A 20,438-nucleotide genomic window follows, 5' to 3' on the forward strand; every position below is an offset into this window, starting at 1 on the left:
GATGATCCTGAGGGTCTCTTTCAACTGAAATGATTCTATGATTCTGTGATTGTAAGTAATTGTCACGTATTAGATGTTTCTCTTTTAAAATGTATCATTTTACTAAGAAAACTGGGATATAAATTCATTGTCTGCACCATTTCAAAAGCAAACAAAATCACTACAAATGCCAAACGAAAACCATACACCTGTTTTATTTATTTTTAACTTCTCATGGGAAGCAAAACCTCAGCAATATTCTGCTTTTTTTTCCTTTTCCCTTTTTTATTTTCAGGAAGCTGGTGCTATGCAGGTTACCAAGTGAAACAGGAAGTGCTTTCTTGATTGCGCTTAATACTCTCTCCACCTGAGTTTTTGATACTATACCTTTAATTTATGTGACTGTTGGCTCTTAATGAAGTTGGTAAGAATTTAATTTTAAATTTTTATGCCTTATGGCCAGTGAGTTCCAAAGTCTTTGAAAGAGACTGGAAGAAAGGATGGAAGCTGGAATGCGATAGAGTTAGAATAATCATTTATGACTGATTTTACTCAGAAAAGACCATTAAGTTAAAGCTTGGAAATTTTACTTGAGTAAAGAATGCTCCAAGTAAGCCTAGAGGAAACCTGAACAGTGTTGATGGCTCCTTCAGTTTCTCTGCATTTTGTGACAGCTGTGGTACTCTCAGAAAGATGGCTTTCCAAAACTTTAAAGAGAAATTGAAGAGCTGTTAGGCATGTAATTAGCAAACTGAATATAAAAGAGGATGAGCTTCTTTTGCATTTTACTTCTGATAAGTTTTTTTTTCCTGATCATGTCTGTGGGAGTCAGTCTTCTGTAGGCTAATTGATTTGAAAGGTTGTGAGGATAGTATTAATAGTATGCGCCTTAAAAGTACAATAATGACAGCAGGAGAGCTAAACCAGCAAAATATGATGGCCATGAATTTTATTATTAAATCTAAAGCATGGCAGATATTATATTTTGTTATTTCTTTGTTCCAGGGTAACTGAGCATGAGACTGAAGTACTACTAGCACTGCAACCATGAGTGATATTTACCTGGTAACGTTACACAGCCATCTCGTAGTGCCTGAAAGTAGCACAGCCACATTATCTGCAACCTGCCTGCTACTGAGAACATGAGGGCAACTCATAATAATTGAAGCAGTAGTAATGATTGAATTGGCTCATCCTGTTCCATTTTAAAACAAAAGAAGAGAACACCGAGGTATTCCTTCATTTATTATTTCAGTATTATAGTTCACAGTTTCCCTCTTATGCAGTAGTTTAAAAGCATGTTTAAAAGCATGTGTGAGCTTCAGTTATCAGAGCAGATCAGCAGAGCTTGTGTATTTGGGACATCAGTTATGGAGTTTCTAGTTAAAATTGGACTCATATTTATTAGCATCAGAGGATGGGCAAGTTTTCAGAAATCTCAAGTCTACTGTGTAGATTTACCTAGAGAGAACTTTAGGCCTGTCTTAGATTCTTAGATGTACAGTTCAGCTGGTGACCATGGCCATTTGGCTCTTCTGGCAGGATATATGCTTACTATCAACAGAGCTTCAGCAAATACCAAATGCTTCTCCTAGGGGTACTGGCCCTGCATTTTCCAGATGGGCTTCCGCTGTGTAGAGGATGAGGTAATCCATTATTTCACTTCCATTCAGCACAAGAGAGAGGTTTTCATTTAACAGGGATGGCTTCTTCCATGAAAGTTGTGGCAATTGCATCAGGTTGCATACTGTGTAGCTGTAGGGTGAGGGAAAGCAGAAACATAATATATTCAGCAAATACTTTTAAAGATTGTAGTAAGTCCTGTCAATTACAGAAGACTAAAGTAGCTAGAAGATTTTACCCAGAGAAATACAGAAGTATATACAGAAACATTTTAGAGCTAAGATACAAAAGTAAAAAGTTACAGCTAGGTAATCTCAAACCACTGGAGAATGACTGAGAATGGAAGAATGGCCATACTAGAATGTATCACAGGTCCATTTGCACAGCATGCCACCATCAGCCATGAACAGATGTAGAGTGTATATGTATATCTAAAGAAAGGGTAAGCATATGCTGATACATCTGTTCTTTCTTCAACTGCCTTTAGGTCAGGGCACTTTCTGAGTTGGCTGTGGCTTTGTCCCTTCAGTGGCAGTGCTTCCATATCATATTTTTTTTCTTTTCTCTCTTGGAGTACAAGATGGGGCTAAGCCAGAGGTTTATGTAGTGGCATAATAATGTTGCCTGTTTAATTCTTTAATCCTTTCTTAGTAACACTTAACATCTGATCTGCATTTTTCAGAACTGCCAGGCATTAAACTATCATTTTCACAGAATTGTTTATTGTAAAGATCTCACTCCTGAATGTCACAGCATATTAACCTCAGACCCTGGGATTTTTCTCTATGTTCTGTATGGTTGTTTCTTCCTGAATGCATAATTTTATGTTTATCTATGTTTAACTTAATCCACTCATTCTTTTAAGGTCCTTCTGTAGTTGTAGTGGTTAAGATGGAGGATGCCAAAAGTAATCTTAACTCCATTTTTAATTTGTGTTTGTCCTCTAACATAAAACTAGCAAAAATAACATTTCTTCTCTAATTGTATAAGATGTATGGGCTTGTGCCTTTAAACTTCCAACACAGCTGTATGGAACTCTTGAATGTCGTTTTAATGCATGTGTGTAATGGACTTCTGTTAGTAGGAAACTCGTATTCAAACATTACTATAAAACAAACGTATGGTAACTTTATGGCTTTTCTCCAGACTTCTCAGGTGGTTTTTGACCTTGAAACCCTTGGTGTTTTCGCCTAAAAGGCAGAGAAATCTAATTTACTTGAATCAGCCATTTCTGTTCGGACAGGCATGTTTCTTTGAAAACAGGGAGTCTGGGACCTGACCTTGGCAATATGTCATGGAACGTGAAAATGTTGCCACAAGTGGTAGTAGTTTAAAAACATCAGTTTCCTCTTTATTTTAATATTTCAGGCGTCGTTTCTAGAACATATGTTTGGCATACGTTTATTTCTTTCTTTATATCTTTCCATCGAAATTGGTATAAATGCTGGATATAAAATTGTAACATTGTAACATTGTTATTCTTTACTTGCTCTGCGTTCTGCCTGTTTTCAGAAGCCGTTTGGATATGTTGTAACAAGCTAGAAGTCTTGAAGCAAATGGGGACATTTAGCATTATAGGAAAATCATACAGAGACTTGGAAAGAGTTTCAGAATTAGCTCACTGTTTTCCAGGCTGCTGCATATTCACTTTTCGAGTCTGACACCGCAGCATGCCACAGTCCACTGTCCACATTCAGTTTTGCAGACTAAATGTTTTTCTGAATCAGTACATTATTAATTTAGATGTGAATAATGGAAGGAAAGCTATGAGAAGTCTGTGTATGTGCACAGTTGTCTTTTGTAGGTGGAACACTTTTGCAAGACACAGGATTTTTTTTTTTCCTTAGTCCCACCACATTACTTTGTCATAAATTTTTAAATTATTGTTGTATTGAAAAACAGGTAATAGCACGCCAAATAGCTTTGACATGTAGTGAAATTGCATACAGGTGAATAATAGTGTAAAAATTATCCTCATTCAAATCCTAATCCCTGTCTGCAAACCTTTTCCTCAGTATCACAGAATCACACAGAGTCACAGTATGTTTGGGATTGGAAGGGACCTCAAAAGATCATCTAGTCCAATCCCCCTGCTGGAGCAGGAACACCTAGATGAGGTTACACAGGAATGTGTCCAGGTGGGTTTTGAATGTCTCCAGAGAAGGAGACTCCACAACCTCCCTGGGCAGCCTGTTCCAGTGCTCTGGCACCCTCACTGAGAAGAAGTTTCTTCTCAAATTTAAGTGGAACCTCTTGTGTTCCAGTTTGAACCCATTACCCCTTGTCCTACCATTGGTTGTCCCCAAGAAGAGCCTGGCTCCATCCTCATGACACTCACCCTTTATATATCCTGAATACTACTGTTCCTGCCTGGAGCATGTTGCTAATTTTGTTTCCAGAAATGGAAGAAAACTGGTGTTCATCATTAAATAAGTTCCGTGGTGCTGCCCCTACTCCTCTATAATATCAGCTGCGTATGTAGGCCAAGACTGCAGCAGAATCTTTAAATAAATGCCAAGAAGTTTACCTGTTTAGGTGGCCTTTCTCTGAGCAAATAGTCTTCTCTGCAGTGCCTCCCATCCAGCTGATGTGGGCTGGTAATGTCAGTTTCATGTACGAATAATGTGTTTGGTTTTTGTGGGTTTTTTTGGTAGATTTTTGGTTGTTGTTTTGGTTGGTTTTTTGTTGTTGTTGTTGTTTTTGTTTTTGTTTTTGTTTTGTTTTGTTTTGTTTTTGTGGTTTATTGTTGTTGTTGTTGTTGTTGTTTTTGTTTCAGTATGATAACTGTTATGTACCAAAGTGGAAGTACAGAAATGAATATTTTATCCCCAGGATGAGGTTGTAAAAGTACGTATTCAACATATTTAGGTAACTAATTGGGTGATTAAAGTTGAGTACTGTATATACATGTGTAAGTAATTAAATTATATTGGAAAGTATTTTATTTGTTGTGGTTCACTCTCTGCTCCCAACAAATCGAATTATAGGTAGATTTAATTCTGCAACTTTTTGAAAATGCCTGCTTTCTCGGTAATTTACTATTTTTGATTTGGAGTTTGAGGATTTTTGGTGAGGTTAACAAAGTTTAAGACACTACTCATGAAAAATCCAGGCCATTGTGGAAAATACAAACAGGATATGTAAAAGGACACTTGAAAATAAGTAAGTCATATCTAGCCAACTTTGTTAAACACCCCGAGGTCGGAAATCACCGGAAACTGTTTCCATCTGCTTGTAAAAGCTAGTGAACAATGCAGCTCTTTGGACTGAATTCACCAGCTAACTGTTTTGAAATAGCTTTGTGTAGTAGATTTTCATGCCTTAATTTATCCTTAGTAGAAACTGCCATAATGGGGAAAACTTTAACAACTTCTTTTGTTAATGGAAAAAAACATGTAATAATGGGGAGAAACTAAGGAATCACACTTAGTCCCAAATTGAATTTCCTCTAAAACTGACAATCAAAGAGAGGATGAGCTTCTCTTTAACACAAGCAACAGTCTCTGGGGGTACTTGCTGCTTCCATGTTATTAACAAAACTGGTTTCGTAGATTTCTGTTTAAATCAGTTACACCTGAGAAAAATTTGAAAAAAAAAAAAAAAAGCCAGTGGTACAGCACTGTAGAACTTCTGAAATTAGATCCAGACCTGGAAGTGAGATTGGTTTTGGTTCATTCATGGTGAAGGTCCTTAGAATAGGCCACTGAACAGTGAAATTAAAGGGTACTTAATTTTAGGCTCAAGGCCTGTTCATTGAGACAGCAGAATATGCCCAGTTTATGAAGGGTTAGCAACTGGAAAATGCCAGCACTAGAAGTGTGGCGGAAAGACAGACAGCAGGCCCATGGAACAGTGTACTGATAGGGCGTATGAGAATAATTTCCATTTTGTCTTTAATCTGATTTCTAGGCCATAATCTTTTTAGTCTGAATATTTAAAAATATTTTTTCCAGTGCTTATTTTGATCGGTACGAATTCCTTCCCTTGCATCAACACTCCCCCTACTGCTTTAGATTTAGACTGTTGTTGGGTAACCTCTAGCTATAATTTGTTTAGAAGAGAATCTCTGTCTGAGTAGCTGGGGCTACAAGTAGGAGCTTTAAATTAACACAACCCGTCAACTGTTAAAGAGGAGTTTATCTATTGTTATTGCCTTTTTATAATGCCACCATTTACTGGTAAGGGCTAATGTTTGACTAGGGAACAGTTATACTGTCTTGGATTACTGTAACATTACTTAGTACACTTACACTTACGGATGGGCAAGTGCAGCATGAGTTGGGCTAACCATGAACTTAATCTGGACCTGTCTTCAGAACTCACTTCTGTAAATCTCGTCTACTGCAGTGATTGCTTACTGTCTCTCATGGGTGACCAACATATTAACTGTTACCAATAAGGATTACAAGGAGGAGGCAGGTTGAGTTGTACTCCAAGTCCCTAGCATTCTGCTGAGGATCCTGACTATATTTTTTAATCTTGGAGAGCTTTGTTTGCAGGAATGATATGACTTTAAGCGGTTAATACTGGTAATATCTTCACTGTTAAGGAAATCCCTAATTTTTCTGAGTTATAGAATAATGTATGTGAGTAGCTATAGTGACTTCAGTTACTCCATGTATAACTTTGAGCTTGATTCTTTGCTTCTGTTCATGCTTGATCATTCAGCATATTAGTTTCATGCCAAGCACTATTTGAGTTAAATTCTTTGGAGACAGTTTTTCTGTTACTTGTTTTAACAGATACATACAGTGCACTGAAGAATTTTAAATAATTTTAATTTAGATTTTTTTTTTTCAGACTTAAATTAGAAGTTCCTGATAAGGATTTTTTGGGGCTTTTTTTTTTTTTTTTTTTTGTGTGTCTATTACATATTTCATTATATATGAAACTATAGAAAACAAATCCAATCATAAATATAGCATGTCTGGGATTTCTTGTGTGTATACTTATATTTTTTTTGTAATTAATCTATTATAAATATTGTCTAAATCATAAATATTATATATTCCATTATAATATTTTATCAAATTGTTGAAACCCACTAACTTGACAGGAAAAGCAGTAACAGACTTCTCTGACTGGAGTGTGTATGCTAGTGAATTGCTCCTCTTGAAAGCGATGAAAGGATTTTTAGAGTGTTTTAATCCAGGAGGGATCTGAACACTGTTCTTGAATCTGTAGCTTGCTTCTTTATTTTTAGAAACAGAGGGAGTTTTAAACAGAAAATTATGTCAGGTTTAATACACTGTGTCACAAGGGGAAGTTCTTAGTGTGCCTCTTGGGGTGCCTCCTGTGTTTGTGCAATGTATTTGTACAGTCTTTCGTAAATTGATGCATACTTTTGTCGTTCTCTCACTCTCTTCTGTCATGTAGCCGTCCTCAGAAGGTGTGTTTATGTCCATTCCTGCCAATACACCCGCTAAAGGTCTCCACCTGCTTGTATATAATTCAGCATCCAGCAGAGGTGAGTAAAGCTGTGGTAATTTTTTGAGTTCAGCTAAGAATCTTAATGCGGTAAATAGTATGCAAGATGAAACAGCTATGCTATTAACATCATGTAATGATTTTTCCTTTTAAACTAGATGACTCAAATACCACTTCATCTGAGTTATTGTATCTTATATGCAGTTCTTCCGAAGGTGCGAAATCACACCCTATTTCTGCAACTTTCATTCATGAACGATGTTTTATCTGAATAGTCCTGCTTGAATCTGAAGTCTTCTTGGCTTTGTACAAATTGCAAGAAGTAATCTTGACGTGGTGACCCACAGAGGCACTCAGACTTGATCCAAGGAGGAATGTGTTTTGATTATAGCAGTTTTCTTTTATTGATATTAGTATTCTGTTATAAATATTAATTAAGCAATTCACCATAGTGATGACCTTAGCTGTTTAGCCCATGAAGAACAACAGTTAGGCTTCAGAACAGTATGCTTTCATTTGCCTCATAGGAGAATTAATATTGATGTTTTCTTCTTTGTTAACAAGGTAGTGTGGTGGTGGATCATAAGAGTTTTAGAAGTTGGACTACAGCTACACAGATCTGGATAGATGGTGGGTCTAGAAATTAGACTACGAAGCTCAGAAACCTGTAGTCTTCTGGTGTGGCTGTTTACTTAGCATTATACATTAGCTCAGTCAGTACACAGAGAGTCTTTGCCTGAAGGAGCTTAAGCAGAATGTAAAAGAGCAAGTTAGAGAAAAGTTTTCTCTCACAGAGAAACAAAACAGAAACTGTGACGTATTTGGTTCATTAAATGGGAAAGCTGTGATTTTTAATTGGCTACTTATAATAAAAATGCAGGTTTGTGTTACTTCTTATTTCAAAAGTAGTTAAGTATATGTTTAAGTCACTTTCTGGATAAAAAGTTTAAAAATGTGCCAGAGAACTTTGAACTGGCATTTGAATTGTGCTGAATTTCTTATTCATGGTGGAAGGTACTAGAAGAAGTTTTCAGATTCTTTTCAGATTTCAAACACCATTCCATGATCCTTCTGAAAGGCTATATACACTTTTTATTAATTCAGAATCACAACAGTTGTCTGTTAAAATGGGATGAAACTTTTCTGTTAGCCTGTGTCATGTAATGATAATTCACACAATAACATAGTTTTGTAAGACCACTGTTATTTGAAGGCATTCCATCTGAGAGGAAAAATTTAACTATATGGCTTATGAGGGCACTTGCTTTATCAGAGATAAATCCAAACAGGTAGTGGGAAGCAAAGAATATCTTATAATAATCTTTGAAAGTATTTGTCTTAGATTATCACATGTGATGCTTTTGATTCCAGAACAGTGGAGACATAGCTGACAAAAGATAGATTCCCTTTGCCATAGCTGCTCATAGTCAAAATACAATCAATCTTGAAGGCAGATAAGCCTTCTGGACTCTGTCTCATCCTTCAGTCTGCCATGTCATTACAGATACACGCTAAGAGTCCATTTCAAAAGTATCTCATTAAACTAACCAGGTAGTAGATGTCTTTCCTTTGCTGCACCTCAGTGCAGACTATCATCTTCTACGTGCTTCATTATTTACTGGCTTTGGCAGTTCACAGTGCAGTGAAATAAGCCACCAGCTGTGGTCAAATGATGCTATTGAGACTTGTATTCAGACGAGATAGTAATGTAGAAAGTTAGGAGCAACATTTCCTGTGCTCTGATTAATGTGACTGTGTCTCCACATGCTTACTATCCAGAGTCCATGCTGTCAGACAGACCTATGCAGGTATCAGATACTGTGAAAGAGAGAGGAATCACTTATTGCAGGGCAGTGGATTCCAGGTGAGGAATCCTCCCATCCAGCTTCCATTCTGCATAATAGGTCCATGAATGAATTAGATTTTTATTTGTGAAGGTATCTGAAGAGAATTCAGCATTCCATGTCAAGGGGGTGCTGGTTTTCTGAATAGTGTTAGTGTACCATTGTTTGTAAAGAGTGATTTAAAAATTAAGTATAGACAAACCCAGCATCCCAAACCCAGAATCAGAACTAGTGGAATGGTGAAGTAGTTATATGCCTAACATAATATCTTATTTTTCTTTGTGTGTAGATATGTGTATAAAAGTAAATAAAATAATTTTGTTATTTCTCCCTTCTCATGCCTGCTGTTATGATTCTTATGTCAGGTCAGTAGCATAACTAGGTGTACAAACCCCTGTGCACATTTGTCTTACCTTTGCATTTTATCATGCTTGGAGTTCTCCAGCAGAGAACTCCAGCAGGCCATTATGTACTTTTCAAACCCTGAGTTATAGGTATAACTCAGGACAGAACCCTTAAAGCATAGCAGAGGGTATCTGTTTAGATATAAGTGTAAGAATTTTCAATGTTCAGCATCTGAGAAGAACAATTAGATGGTGTGTATTTTATTATTTTTTTATTTTGATCTAATGCCAGTAATTAACTTTGACTTACTCATTGTAATACTTCCTATGTATACTGTTCCTTATTGAAAAAAAAGAATCGAATGTAAGGGGAAATTTTTTGTTAATTGTCCTAATAATTCATAAATAAAATGGAGGAAACATATATCCACTGGCTTTAATAAATATTTTTGTTAGTTAGAACCATCCTGTTCATTGTAGATGTGTAATGCTATGCTAAATAAAAGTACCACTCATTCCATTCCTCCCACCATTCCCCCCAAAAAAGTGAAAGTAAAGTAAATTGCATTGGGTCTGGGGCAGAGATAGCCATAGCAGCCCTCATAGTGCTGTGCTTTGTGGCTAGAACAGTGCTGATAACAGACCAGTGCTGAGCAGTGCTTGCACAGCGTCAGGACTGTCCCTCCAAACCCCACCTCCAAAGGCCAGTAGCCTGGGGGTGGGCAGGAGATTGGGAGGGGACGTAGCCAGGAAAGCTGGCCCAAACTGATCAGAGGGATAATCCATACCATACTACACAGTAAAAGCTGGAGAGCAGAGCGCAGCATTTGTTGCTAGCGCATTTGTCTACTGGAGCAACTTCTACAGGTGCTTAGTCCCTGCTTCCTGGGAAGTGTCTGGACGTTGCCTTCTGGTGGGAAGTAGAGAGTAAAATCTTTTTCCTTTGCTTCCACACGTGGCCTTTACTGTTCTGTGTTAAACTGCCTTTATCTTGACCCACGTGTTCATTTTAATCTTATTTTCTCACCACTATCCTGTTGAGGAGGGGACTGATAGAGAAGTTTGGTGGGCAACTAGAGGTCAGCCAAGGTCAACCCACCGCATAAATGCTCCAGTCCTATTCCTATTTACATACTTCAATGGTCAAATAATGAATAAACAGAGAGTTTAAAATTATACTAGAACACTGAGATGAAGAAAGGTGAGAGTAACTGCTTGCTTTCAAACCACTAAATGGAAAATAGTCAATATGATAATAAATAGATTATCTATATTCTAGTTAAATACAAATGTTTTTTAATGAAGACCAATATAAACAAATGAAATAATTTTTTATATTAGTTTGACTTAGCTGTTCTTAAAGATCTGCTCTCAAACAATTCCTTTCAGCTTTAAATTTTATACTTTATTTTCCTGTAAACATGGATTGTTTATTAGATTGGAAAATTCTAACTTTTTCCCTGTTGCTAAGAGGCTGCATTTGACATGAAAGGCAATTCTGAACTAATGGTATAAGATTAGAGGAAACAGTTGAGTGACTTGCTCTTGATCAATGATAGCTCCTTTGGATTTATTTATCAGCGATAAAGAGCTGATTTTCTTCCAGTTCCTTTATTGCCACTTCTTACATTCTTATGAAGAAGGGAGTCTTCTGACTAGCGGATTGGAGTGGTATTTAATTATGATGAGATAAAGACAAATAAACCCACGCCACCAATGATTCCTTATTCTGGTTTGTGGAGACAGAAGAAATCAATGGTAGTTTGATTTATATTTCTCCCTCCCCTTGCTAGCACTTAATTTCCTGGGAGCTTACATCTTCATCTATCCCTGAGAGACATTGTACTGCTACTGCTGCCCTGCAAAGTGGTGGTGGGTGTGTGGCAGGACAACTTACTCCTTCAACTCCATGGTGTTTTATTTATAGACCATCAGTAGATATGGATCACAAAAAGCAAAATTAATAAAGGTTTTAGGCAACAGTGATAAAAATCTTCACATAACTAATTTAACAGACAAGTATTGCAAATTCATCAGCAGCTTGGTGGTGAGACAAGGTGAAAGCCAGACGCAGTGACACTTTGATACTTGTGGAAGGCAACAGCCGCCCAGAGAGAACTGAGAGAGCTAGTCAAGGCCTTATGTGTTCACCAATACTGAATTGTTGATATACAGCTTATAAATCAAAAGATGGACCAAAATGCCACAAGGTTTTCTTTAATTAATCCTGTGGTTTAGGGACGGATCTTTGGATTTTCATTGTTTGAATCGTGAGACATTCAGGTTGAGAAGAAGAACTCATTTCTTACTGAGTTTGGGGCTTTTGTAATCCTCACCTGACCTCTAGTGTCTTGCCTCATGCTAGGTTCAGCTAATTACCTTCTTTTCTTCCTCTTGTGGTAAATAAACTGAAATTTTCACTTGGTTTTTGGTGTTGATTTCTTGTCTTCATTAAATGCAAGATAAACCTATGCTCCCTCTTCCGTGATCAGAATACAAAAATTGCCATCCTAAATATTCAAGCTCAGTTTGCAATTCTTCTCGTCTAGACAAAAAATAGTGGTTTTCCAGCTGTGTTAAATAAAGCATGGAACAAGCAATTGCTCTGTTTGATAAGTAGATGGTTTGTTTCAGCTGGGAGTACTTCCCTCATCCTCTGCTTTCTGAAGCCCTGGTCCAATACAGCTCTGTTCCCCACCCAGGCATGGCAGTCACCTTCCTCACCTGTGGCACAAAGATGTAGGCAGACACCTGGTCAGCACAGCCTGAATGGCATGAGGTGGAGTACTTGTGGCTGTGCTGGCACCATTGTCCTGGTTACTGTGAAGTGATGGTGGTGTGGGGTTGTTTGTATTTCTTACTGTTCTGATACACCCAGTGCTTTCATTTTTAGCACCTGTTTGTGGAAATTGAGCCCGCCCCTCATTTTCCAATATGGAGAAATTATATCCCCAACCTTTTACATTAATGCAAATGCTGTTTTTTGCCCATTGTTTATTATTCTGTGAAGTTTTGTAGTTGCTTTTGTAGCCTGGTCCAAACTTATGCTGATGATCAGAGGTTAGTTAAAACTAAGTGTAATGGTGTCGATCAAAACAGTACAATTTGAATGCATCAAAATCGGGTATTTTTTCTTGTAGTTTTTTTTTTCTGTTATTTTTTTAAGTTTTTTTTCTGTATGTATACTCAGAAGAACTTGAAAGTAACTGGAAACATTAAGAATTCATAGAGGCCCTCTTTGATTTTATTCAAAAGTAACCTTTCTTTTTACAGGAAAGTCGAGTGTTAAGGACGGTACCTTTGCTAGCAGCTTGTCTTCCTCCAGACAAATGTAAAATTTTGGTTGGTCGACGTTTCAGTGAAGAGAGGTGAGCAGGATTGTCTATGCATTTTCTGGTCCTCTGTAAATTATGGAGATATTTCTTTCAGTGTCTTTGTTAATAGCTAACAGTATTCTCAATTTTTATATCAGGTGTGTACTTTCAATTTTGGTATAAGCTTCTGATTTCCAGTGAAGATAAATTACGTATAACATTCAGAAACATTTGATATCTCTTCCTCTAGATCGTAGCTTTAACTATCGCAGTTTTGTGCTCTTGGAAAGTTCAGGTGGTTACTGTGCAACTCTTAGAAAGCTTTTTGCAGTTCTTTTCTTATCTGTTACTAAGTTTGTCTTGCTGTTCTCTATCATTCTTTTTGTATTTGCTTTGTTTGATAAACCATTTTGTGTTACTGAAACTTAAGTCATAGTTTTCACTTGAGTGTGGGAGAAGCTGAGAAGAGAATCCAGTGCTGAAAACTCTTAGATAATGTATTTTTTCAAATCCTTTCTTCCTTATCTTAAAATTAATTATAAGAAAGCATAGCTTTTCGATTTTTAATGATTTTTTATTATTCTGATACCTTGGACAACACTGGTCTCACACCTCACGTGTTTAATCTTTATTAGATGAAGCTAAGTCTTGGAAACGAGTTCTTGGTAAAAATGCCAATGAAATTTTACTACATACATTTTCAGTAAAATCAAATAAAATAATGGGTGCTTATAAAGGAAATTAATTCTAAAATTGAGTTTAATCTTTAGAGAAAACTTTTGGTAGATCTCAATGAACAGAATTGTTGGAAGGTGACTCAGAATGTTGCTCCCCCAAGTTTTTGCTGCCTGTATGGTAGCTAGAGCACTTTAGAAATACATTGCTTTTCTATTAGTCTTCTATGATAATAACTATAATAATCTAAACTGTTCCAAGCTAAAGGGAAGTCGTACTATCTTCCCATTAAACCTGGAAGTGAATCAGCTTTTCATACTGATGTGCACAGCGTGGAACACTGTCAATACAGTCTGCTTCTATTAAATCTTTTTAGAGTGTTTTTTTAGAAGTGATGATTACAGTATTAAAGCTTTTACAAGTCCGAATCCAGAGATAGTTCTTTAACCTAAAGGATCCTTTCTAGGTCAAAACAAGTTGTAGAACATCTCAGCACTGAAATAGTTTAAACAGGTTCTTAAATACCTATTTCCTCTAAGTTTTTTTGCCACAAAACATACTGGAAGTGGTGAAAGAAATCAAAGTTTTCCTTAGGTTAATATGAGTTTGGTGATCTAACTAACTGGATGCAGGACTAAAAGTAATTAGGTAGTAATCCTGACTTTACTTCAAAGTATCTGCAATGTGCCTGCGTTGTACTGTAGATATAAGCAAAACTGCATAAATTGGGAGTGCTCAGTCATGGAGTTCATTCCCACCTTCCTGGGAGGAGGAGGGATGAGAAGGTGAGAAAAGTTATTTTCCAGCTGTGCAATGTGTTACTTTTTTTTTCTTAGTTATGTATGCATCCTGCCAGTGTTCTAATCCATACTCCTTATTTTTAACTAGCAGTACTTGAACAACTAGTTAGAGGATCATGTCGGTGCTATTTTGGATTTCTAGCATCCTATCAGGCCATAAACTTGGTAGGTATGTTCAGAGAGTTCAGAGTAATCATCTAGAATGACTTAAATGCCTTCTGTGTTGTGATATGTTCTAGGAGCAGACGTGCAGACAGGGGTAGAAACATCTCTGTGTTTACCGTGAATGGCAGGGGTGAGGGCTGTACTGGTCCCTGCCCTCCTCTTAGGGTGAAAATCTCTGCCAATGGGACTTTTAAAGCCTCATAAATTGCAGTGGTGCAGCTCATGTTTCATGGCATATTGAACAGGGCTTGAGGTTTTTCTCATGTTCTTAAAAGCCATGCTGTCTGTAAGCAATTTGGTAGCTGCTGTACAAGCAACTTAATTAACCTTGCCCCATGTTGGGAGAAGACTTCTGTCTTTCTTGGAAGAAAAACATCATTAAAGAGTGCCTGCTGATACACTTTTTAACTGTCATTGTTTTGCAGCACATTAAGGCCACACCTTTGTTTTGTTGAAGTTGTGTGATGTTATTTACATCCTTTGCAGCTTGAACTGGAAGTGCATGGGTTGAAAAGGAACAGAAACAGTATCACTTTAAATGTGTGTTCACACTAATCTTACATGTGAACAGTGGCTGCTGTAGGGGTAGTGTGTCGTGCCTGTTCTTTTTCTTCATACATATAGAAGCCCCACCATGCAGTAGACCTGTGAAAGTGATATTTCGGATGGTTACCCATACATTTGTAAATTTTCAGAATAGAATGGTAGTGGGCATATTTGTATTTTCACAGAATCCAGTAGCTCTTGGCAACAGCTTTGAAAACTTAAAACACTTCAGGGTAGCCGTAAAGATGAGGAGTGATTAATCCAATTGTTTCTAAGTGTTAATCTGTGATTTTTTTTTTTCCTGTTCTATCAATTTTTCCTGCAATCTGGCATTTTGCTTCCTCTGGGAGTATGTAATGTTTGCGTGGTGACTGGACTTACCAGATAGCATTACTGAATTAAAAGACTGGTTCTGTTGTTTGTATCTGAGGATTTTTTCCAAGTGTTCAAAGACCTTAACTTCTGAAGATTTTGTATCAGTTATATTATTGATAGACATTAGGGTTAATCTTTATACTGAAATGATTAAGCTAAAAGTTAACAGTTTGGCATGAGTACTTATCAAGTGATTTTTTTAAATAGCACCTTTGCAAGTTGTTAATATTTTCCACTCATTTTTATAGATTTACAATGAACCCAGTATCATAGTACCATGGCAGACAAGAATATGGGAGGGTTGAGATAGCATCACAGCCAGACAAGAGACTGAATTTTATGTAAAAGTGTAAACCACTTCTTTTTGTATCTGACGTACCTGATCAGTTTATATGGTAAGTCTGTTAAATATAGACACCTTTCAGACATTGACTAGAAGGATACCATAAGCAAGTAGAAGGCTCATGTCACTTTTACTGAAATTTTCCAAACTTTAACACAAAGCAGACTTCCTTACTTGTACAAGGTCAGGCTGATTCCATGGTAACTGGAGGTTTGACTTCTGACTTTGTGAAGTGACCAAGTAAGACACAGCAGACACTGAAAAATTGGATAGTAAGGATCAGCCAGACCTACCGAAACAATGTTGTAGGACTCAGGTTAATTTCTAGTTTGCCAGTAGTTTCAGTTATTTATATTAATTTCTGTTATAAGGCTGTTGTTTTTGTGGTGTTGGTGCTGCAAAACATAGGAGTGTATAGAATGTTTATAACCTTGACAAAATATGTTTTATAAGTAAATTTTCTCTAGAGACTCTTTTAACAGCCCATACCTTAGATATTTTGAACCTTCTAGAAAGGAAAATGGGAAAATTAGTTTATATTAATATCTCAGAATATTTTTATCCTGTATTTGTAAAAAAAAAAAAAAAAAGGGATTTTTAATTATTTGTAATAATTGTAATGCTAGTTACTTAATTGCCTTCATTGGGAATGGTAGGAAGATGTATATGCATTTTTAAACTGTTGTATCCTTTTTATTTTGTCTCTCACTTAGAAACACTGCTTTTCTTGTGACTATAGTTTCTGTTTGCTTTGTCTTTTTTTTTTTTTTTAGTAGTGTTTTTTGTACTGACAACTTGTGCCATTCATGTTCCTCCTTTTCTGCCTGGCAGCATCCAAATGTGCATAACATGCATAATTTCCTTTCCCTTTTCCCCTGCCTTCTTTTGTATGTTCACATGCTACAAATTACAGATGCCTTGTATCTTTTTGCCATTCTTTCCTTATGTCTTCTAGCAGCACAAAACCAGATAGCATTTCCTGTTTTTTTCCCTCTTACAGAGTTATTGCCTCTGATAAATTTGCAAATTCCTTACTGTTTTTGTTAGCTACCACCTATTCAAGCCCTTCATGTTTGACTTAAGTTTTCTACGTCTTCCTTAGTCGATGACATCTCAAATTTACTAGCACTAGTTAGAATAGCTTCTCGTTCATAGTTCTTAATAAAAAACTATTTTTATTAGATCACTACCTCTGGTTCACAGTGCTTCTGCTTGTCAAAGGTATATGTAATTCTTCAAATGTAACGTTCTCTTATGTTTCTGAAGACTCTCACCTCCAAGTGTTGTTCAGCAGTTTCCTCCTTTCTGCTCTTTCACAGCTCTCAAGAGGTTTGCAGTTTATCAATGTTCATTGCCAAGATTATCAGCCCCAAAACTGCTTCCTGTTCTCCATTGGTATGACTGACCTTCTTGTCCATGACAGAACTTACTTTCTCTGCTCTCCTTATTCTCTCCTTCCTAAGTTCTGCTATCTTTGCAGCTAAGTAATTATAATTTTTCAGTTTAAGTTAATGCAGCTTATTTTGCAACCTACACTGCCACCATCTTTGACTTAAATTCTTGAAACATGCAGATTTTTCTCTACCTCTTTTGATGTCTTTCCTCAATACTGATGATTTTTATAGAATAATAGACAGAGGTAGTAGCATGGTTTTTGTTCTTGCTTTGTTGTCTTTTCTTCATTCTGCTCTGCACTGGCAAAAGATTATATTTTTCACATCTCCTCCTTTCCTCTAGCTTAAACATTTTCATCCAGTGATGCTGTATATTCAGATTTCTTTTGGCCTAGTCTCATCTCTATTACCTATTTTTCAAAACTTTGTTTTAATCTTCAGATACCTTCTATATTTTGACATTCCTGCACTGTTTAGTTTCTGTCCCTCTGTCATCATTTTGGCTTCAGAATGTTGTTCGTCTCTGGTTCAGTTTTGTTTATCTGTTTCATAGAAGCCTACTTCTTTTATCTACATTTGTTTTTTACTGATTATCTACAGACATTTGGTCATATTTTACCAAAATGCTGAAAACTTGCCAAGCTGTGCTCTTTTGGAATAGGAGAGGTCCTAATTCTCTGATACGTTCTGGTGACTGTTAAGCTTGAGTGTACAATTTGTTTCTTTCACCTGTTTCAAATATTACCGTGTGCTTTCCTTTGGTCTTGACAAACATAAATCTTTTCCCATGAAAGTCCATCTGAAATCCTGCTGAACAACTTTTCTCAGCTTATTGAACTGCATTATCCTGTTTGACAAGTCAGGATGTTATCTCTTGTCAGACTGAAAAGAAGCATGTTGTTTTCAGAGAAGTTATTTGCCTGATTTCCTGTTATCCCATTCACTCTTGAAATGTGTATTTTTATCTCCTGTTTCTTTTTGATTATTGATTGAATTTGTTCCATGGGTCTGTTTAGGCTTGATTGATTGTGCTGGAAACATTTGTAGATGTAATTAGTCTCTTTTTTTCTGTTATAAAAAAAACCTCCATTTGCCCTAGATTTTAATATGTGCCTACAGAATCATAAGTCAGGTCCCCAATATACTGAAATACTTGAGGCTTGTGCTCTCCATTGCTACTGTTACAGGTTTTTTATTCCTTTACTTAGTCTGTTTTACATCTGGTTTGTTAATTCCTTGATAGGGATTAGATGATCAATTTCATTTTGTTTTTACAATTTCTCAGTGAACTGATGTTTGGTTGCAAAGGATGATCGTCTGCAGTGCTTGAATAATGCAAATTAATGCATTAGAATTTGTACCTGCAACTTGCATAGGCTGTTGCAGAATTATGTACATAGTTGTTATGCTAATGTAGCAGGTAGTATTTTTAGCATATCACATGCCTGAGGCTTTCTTAGGACATTAGTGTGTGATTACATATGCAGGAGCAGATATAACCCAAATCAAATTTGGTCATGATCTTGTTGGCACAGGAACACTAAATGTCTATCCTTTTCTTCCTCCTCCTGCTCCACCAGATAAATATGTTCTTTTACATATAACTATATAATAATGAATTATAGTCAAGAGTAGACACTTCAAAAATATTTCACTTCACTTTTTGTTAAATACCCTGTAAGAAAGAGCTGACTTTAGCATTAGATGTTTCTTCTTTGGGCATTGCCAGCTGTGAATTTAGTTCTATGTAACGCCTTTTGACAGAGTCCATTTCTTGTGTGTTGCATTTTCACTGAGAGTACTCCAGGAGAAAAAGATTGCTGAACTCCCAGTGGCTTGTGAAGGTGGCATGGTAGCAGCGATTAAGGTGGTAAAGGAGAACCAAGATACCCATTTGGTCAAGATACGGGCATGCTTGAAAAGAAGAGCAAATCCAAAAGTCTACTCCATGAAATATTTACATTCAACAATAAGTTTGCTTTACATGATCTGAATTTCAAGCCTGTACTGAAAATGCGATGTTATTGATAGTACACGTGATACAGTGTGCAGGGGCAATTAAAAAATGCAGGGGATGACAGAGGGTTAGCTAGGGCATCTGTTGTCTCAGAATATCTAGGTAACTATTCTTTCTTGAATACATAGTTAGAGTGTAACTTATCTTGCTGAATGTAAAGTGTGTACCATGGTTTTCTGAAACTGCATTTACATTTGCAGGATGTCTATTAAGGTACTTTTATAGAGATGACACTTCAGAAAATGGGGAAAAAATTAAAAAAAAAAAAGTGCTGATGTCTTTTCCCAGTCTTTTACTTGCTCATAGGATGTACCTAACAACTGCAGTGCATTCTTTGACTGAGCAGTAGGTTTGTTATGCACTATGGAAATATTAGGGGGAAATGAACTATTTTCTCATATTGATGAACAGAATACAACTTAAGGGATTCATGTTCTTTTTGAGCTACTAATAAACTTTTTGCACGCAGTAGTTTTTGAATAATAATATTGTTCATTCCACTCAACAGGAATTTCTGGCATATATTTAACAGAGATAGCAACTATATCTAATGTCTAATGTCAAAAATTTGAATTATTTTAATTTGATATCATAGTTCTTTAAACAGCCTTGTCACTACTGCTTTTAAGTTTCGTTTTATACTTTGTGACTGTTTGGGAGGGGTTTTTTTGACTTTTCTTTCCCCCTCCCCCTCCTGAAAATGCAGTCTTATTCTCAAACCTTCCCTCTGCAAGTCTTCAGCCTTCTGTAGTTTGGCAATTCTGTGAACTATCATAAAATTATATACTCTAATGAATGATCAGTAACAGGAGAACTCGTGCACATATCTCTGCATCTACCACCCTGTTATTTAGGACAGTGAGGCGGCAATTGCAAGTTTATTTGCATTGCTTTCTGAAATCAAGCTACACAAACCTCCAGTACTTCCAGTACAGTATAGTTATCAGCTCTGCTAGATCAGAAATTAATTTGGTACTTGGGAAAATCTGTAACTTCAAACAGTTTTGAAATAATAAAATGTGACTTATTTCTCTTAATTTTATAAAGCTGTTCTTGCTAATTACATACTATAGGTATGGCACTCTTCTAGTGATCACAAAAAAATAAATCTTACAGTATCAAATATCAACTATTTGAATCTTAGCACTTACCAAATATTTTGAAGTTATCTACAAGATATGGTTTTTCATTCAAGTGACTTTCTTGTAGGTATTTTTCATGTGCTTCAGTGTCATTATGTTTCTTAAACTTCATTTGTGCCTCTGTGCTCTTTATCTCAATCAACAATGAGCAGATGCAGTCAGCGATTGGTGTGTCACAGTTTTTCTTGTTACAAAAGTAATTAATGCTTACTAACTGAACATATGCTCATTTACATCTGAAACTGTACGTTACCGTATCAAATTTAGATTCCTCAGTTGTTGTGGTTTAACCCCAGCTGGCAACTAAACCCCACACAGCCACTCGCTCATTCTCCGTGGTGGGATGGGCGAAGAATCAGAAGGGTGAAAGTGAGAAAACTTGTAGGTTGGTACAGAGAGTTTGATAACTAAAGCAGAAACAGTGCATACGCAGAGCAGAACTAGGAATTA

General features: G+C 36.5%; 1 protein-coding gene and 1 long non-coding RNA gene across 5 annotated transcripts in view; one reads left to right on the forward strand and one right to left on the reverse strand.

Annotated features, from left to right (window-relative positions):
• The window catches only part of DTWD2 (DTW domain containing 2), an 87,584-nt gene that overhangs the window by 22,272 nt on the left and 44,874 nt on the right, over positions 1-20,438 (forward strand). For all 3 annotated transcript variants that reach the window (XM_065045347.1, XM_065045348.1, XM_065045349.1), the window contains 2 exons: positions 6,979-7,069; positions 12,491-12,585. In XM_065045347.1, coding sequence (XP_064901419.1) covers positions 6,979-7,069; positions 12,491-12,585 — 186 coding nt within the window. The remainder of the gene's footprint in view (positions 1-6,978; positions 7,070-12,490; positions 12,586-20,438) is intronic.
• Positions 1,597-20,141, reverse strand: LOC135577251 (uncharacterized). Of its 2 annotated transcripts, XR_010468826.1 has the most exons (4): positions 19,998-20,141; positions 15,610-15,692; positions 12,516-12,618; positions 1,597-1,734 (listed from the first exon to the last, which is right to left on the reverse strand). It is a non-coding gene; the product is annotated as an uncharacterized LOC135577251 (long non-coding RNA). The 2 variants fall into 2 exon arrangements; XR_010468827.1 differs by lacking the exon at positions 15,610-15,692.

This window comes from Columba livia, chromosome Z (assembly GCF_036013475.1).
Source record: "Columba livia isolate bColLiv1 breed racing homer chromosome Z, bColLiv1.pat.W.v2, whole genome shotgun sequence".
NCBI lineage: Eukaryota > Metazoa > Chordata > Aves > Columbiformes > Columbidae > Columba > Columba livia.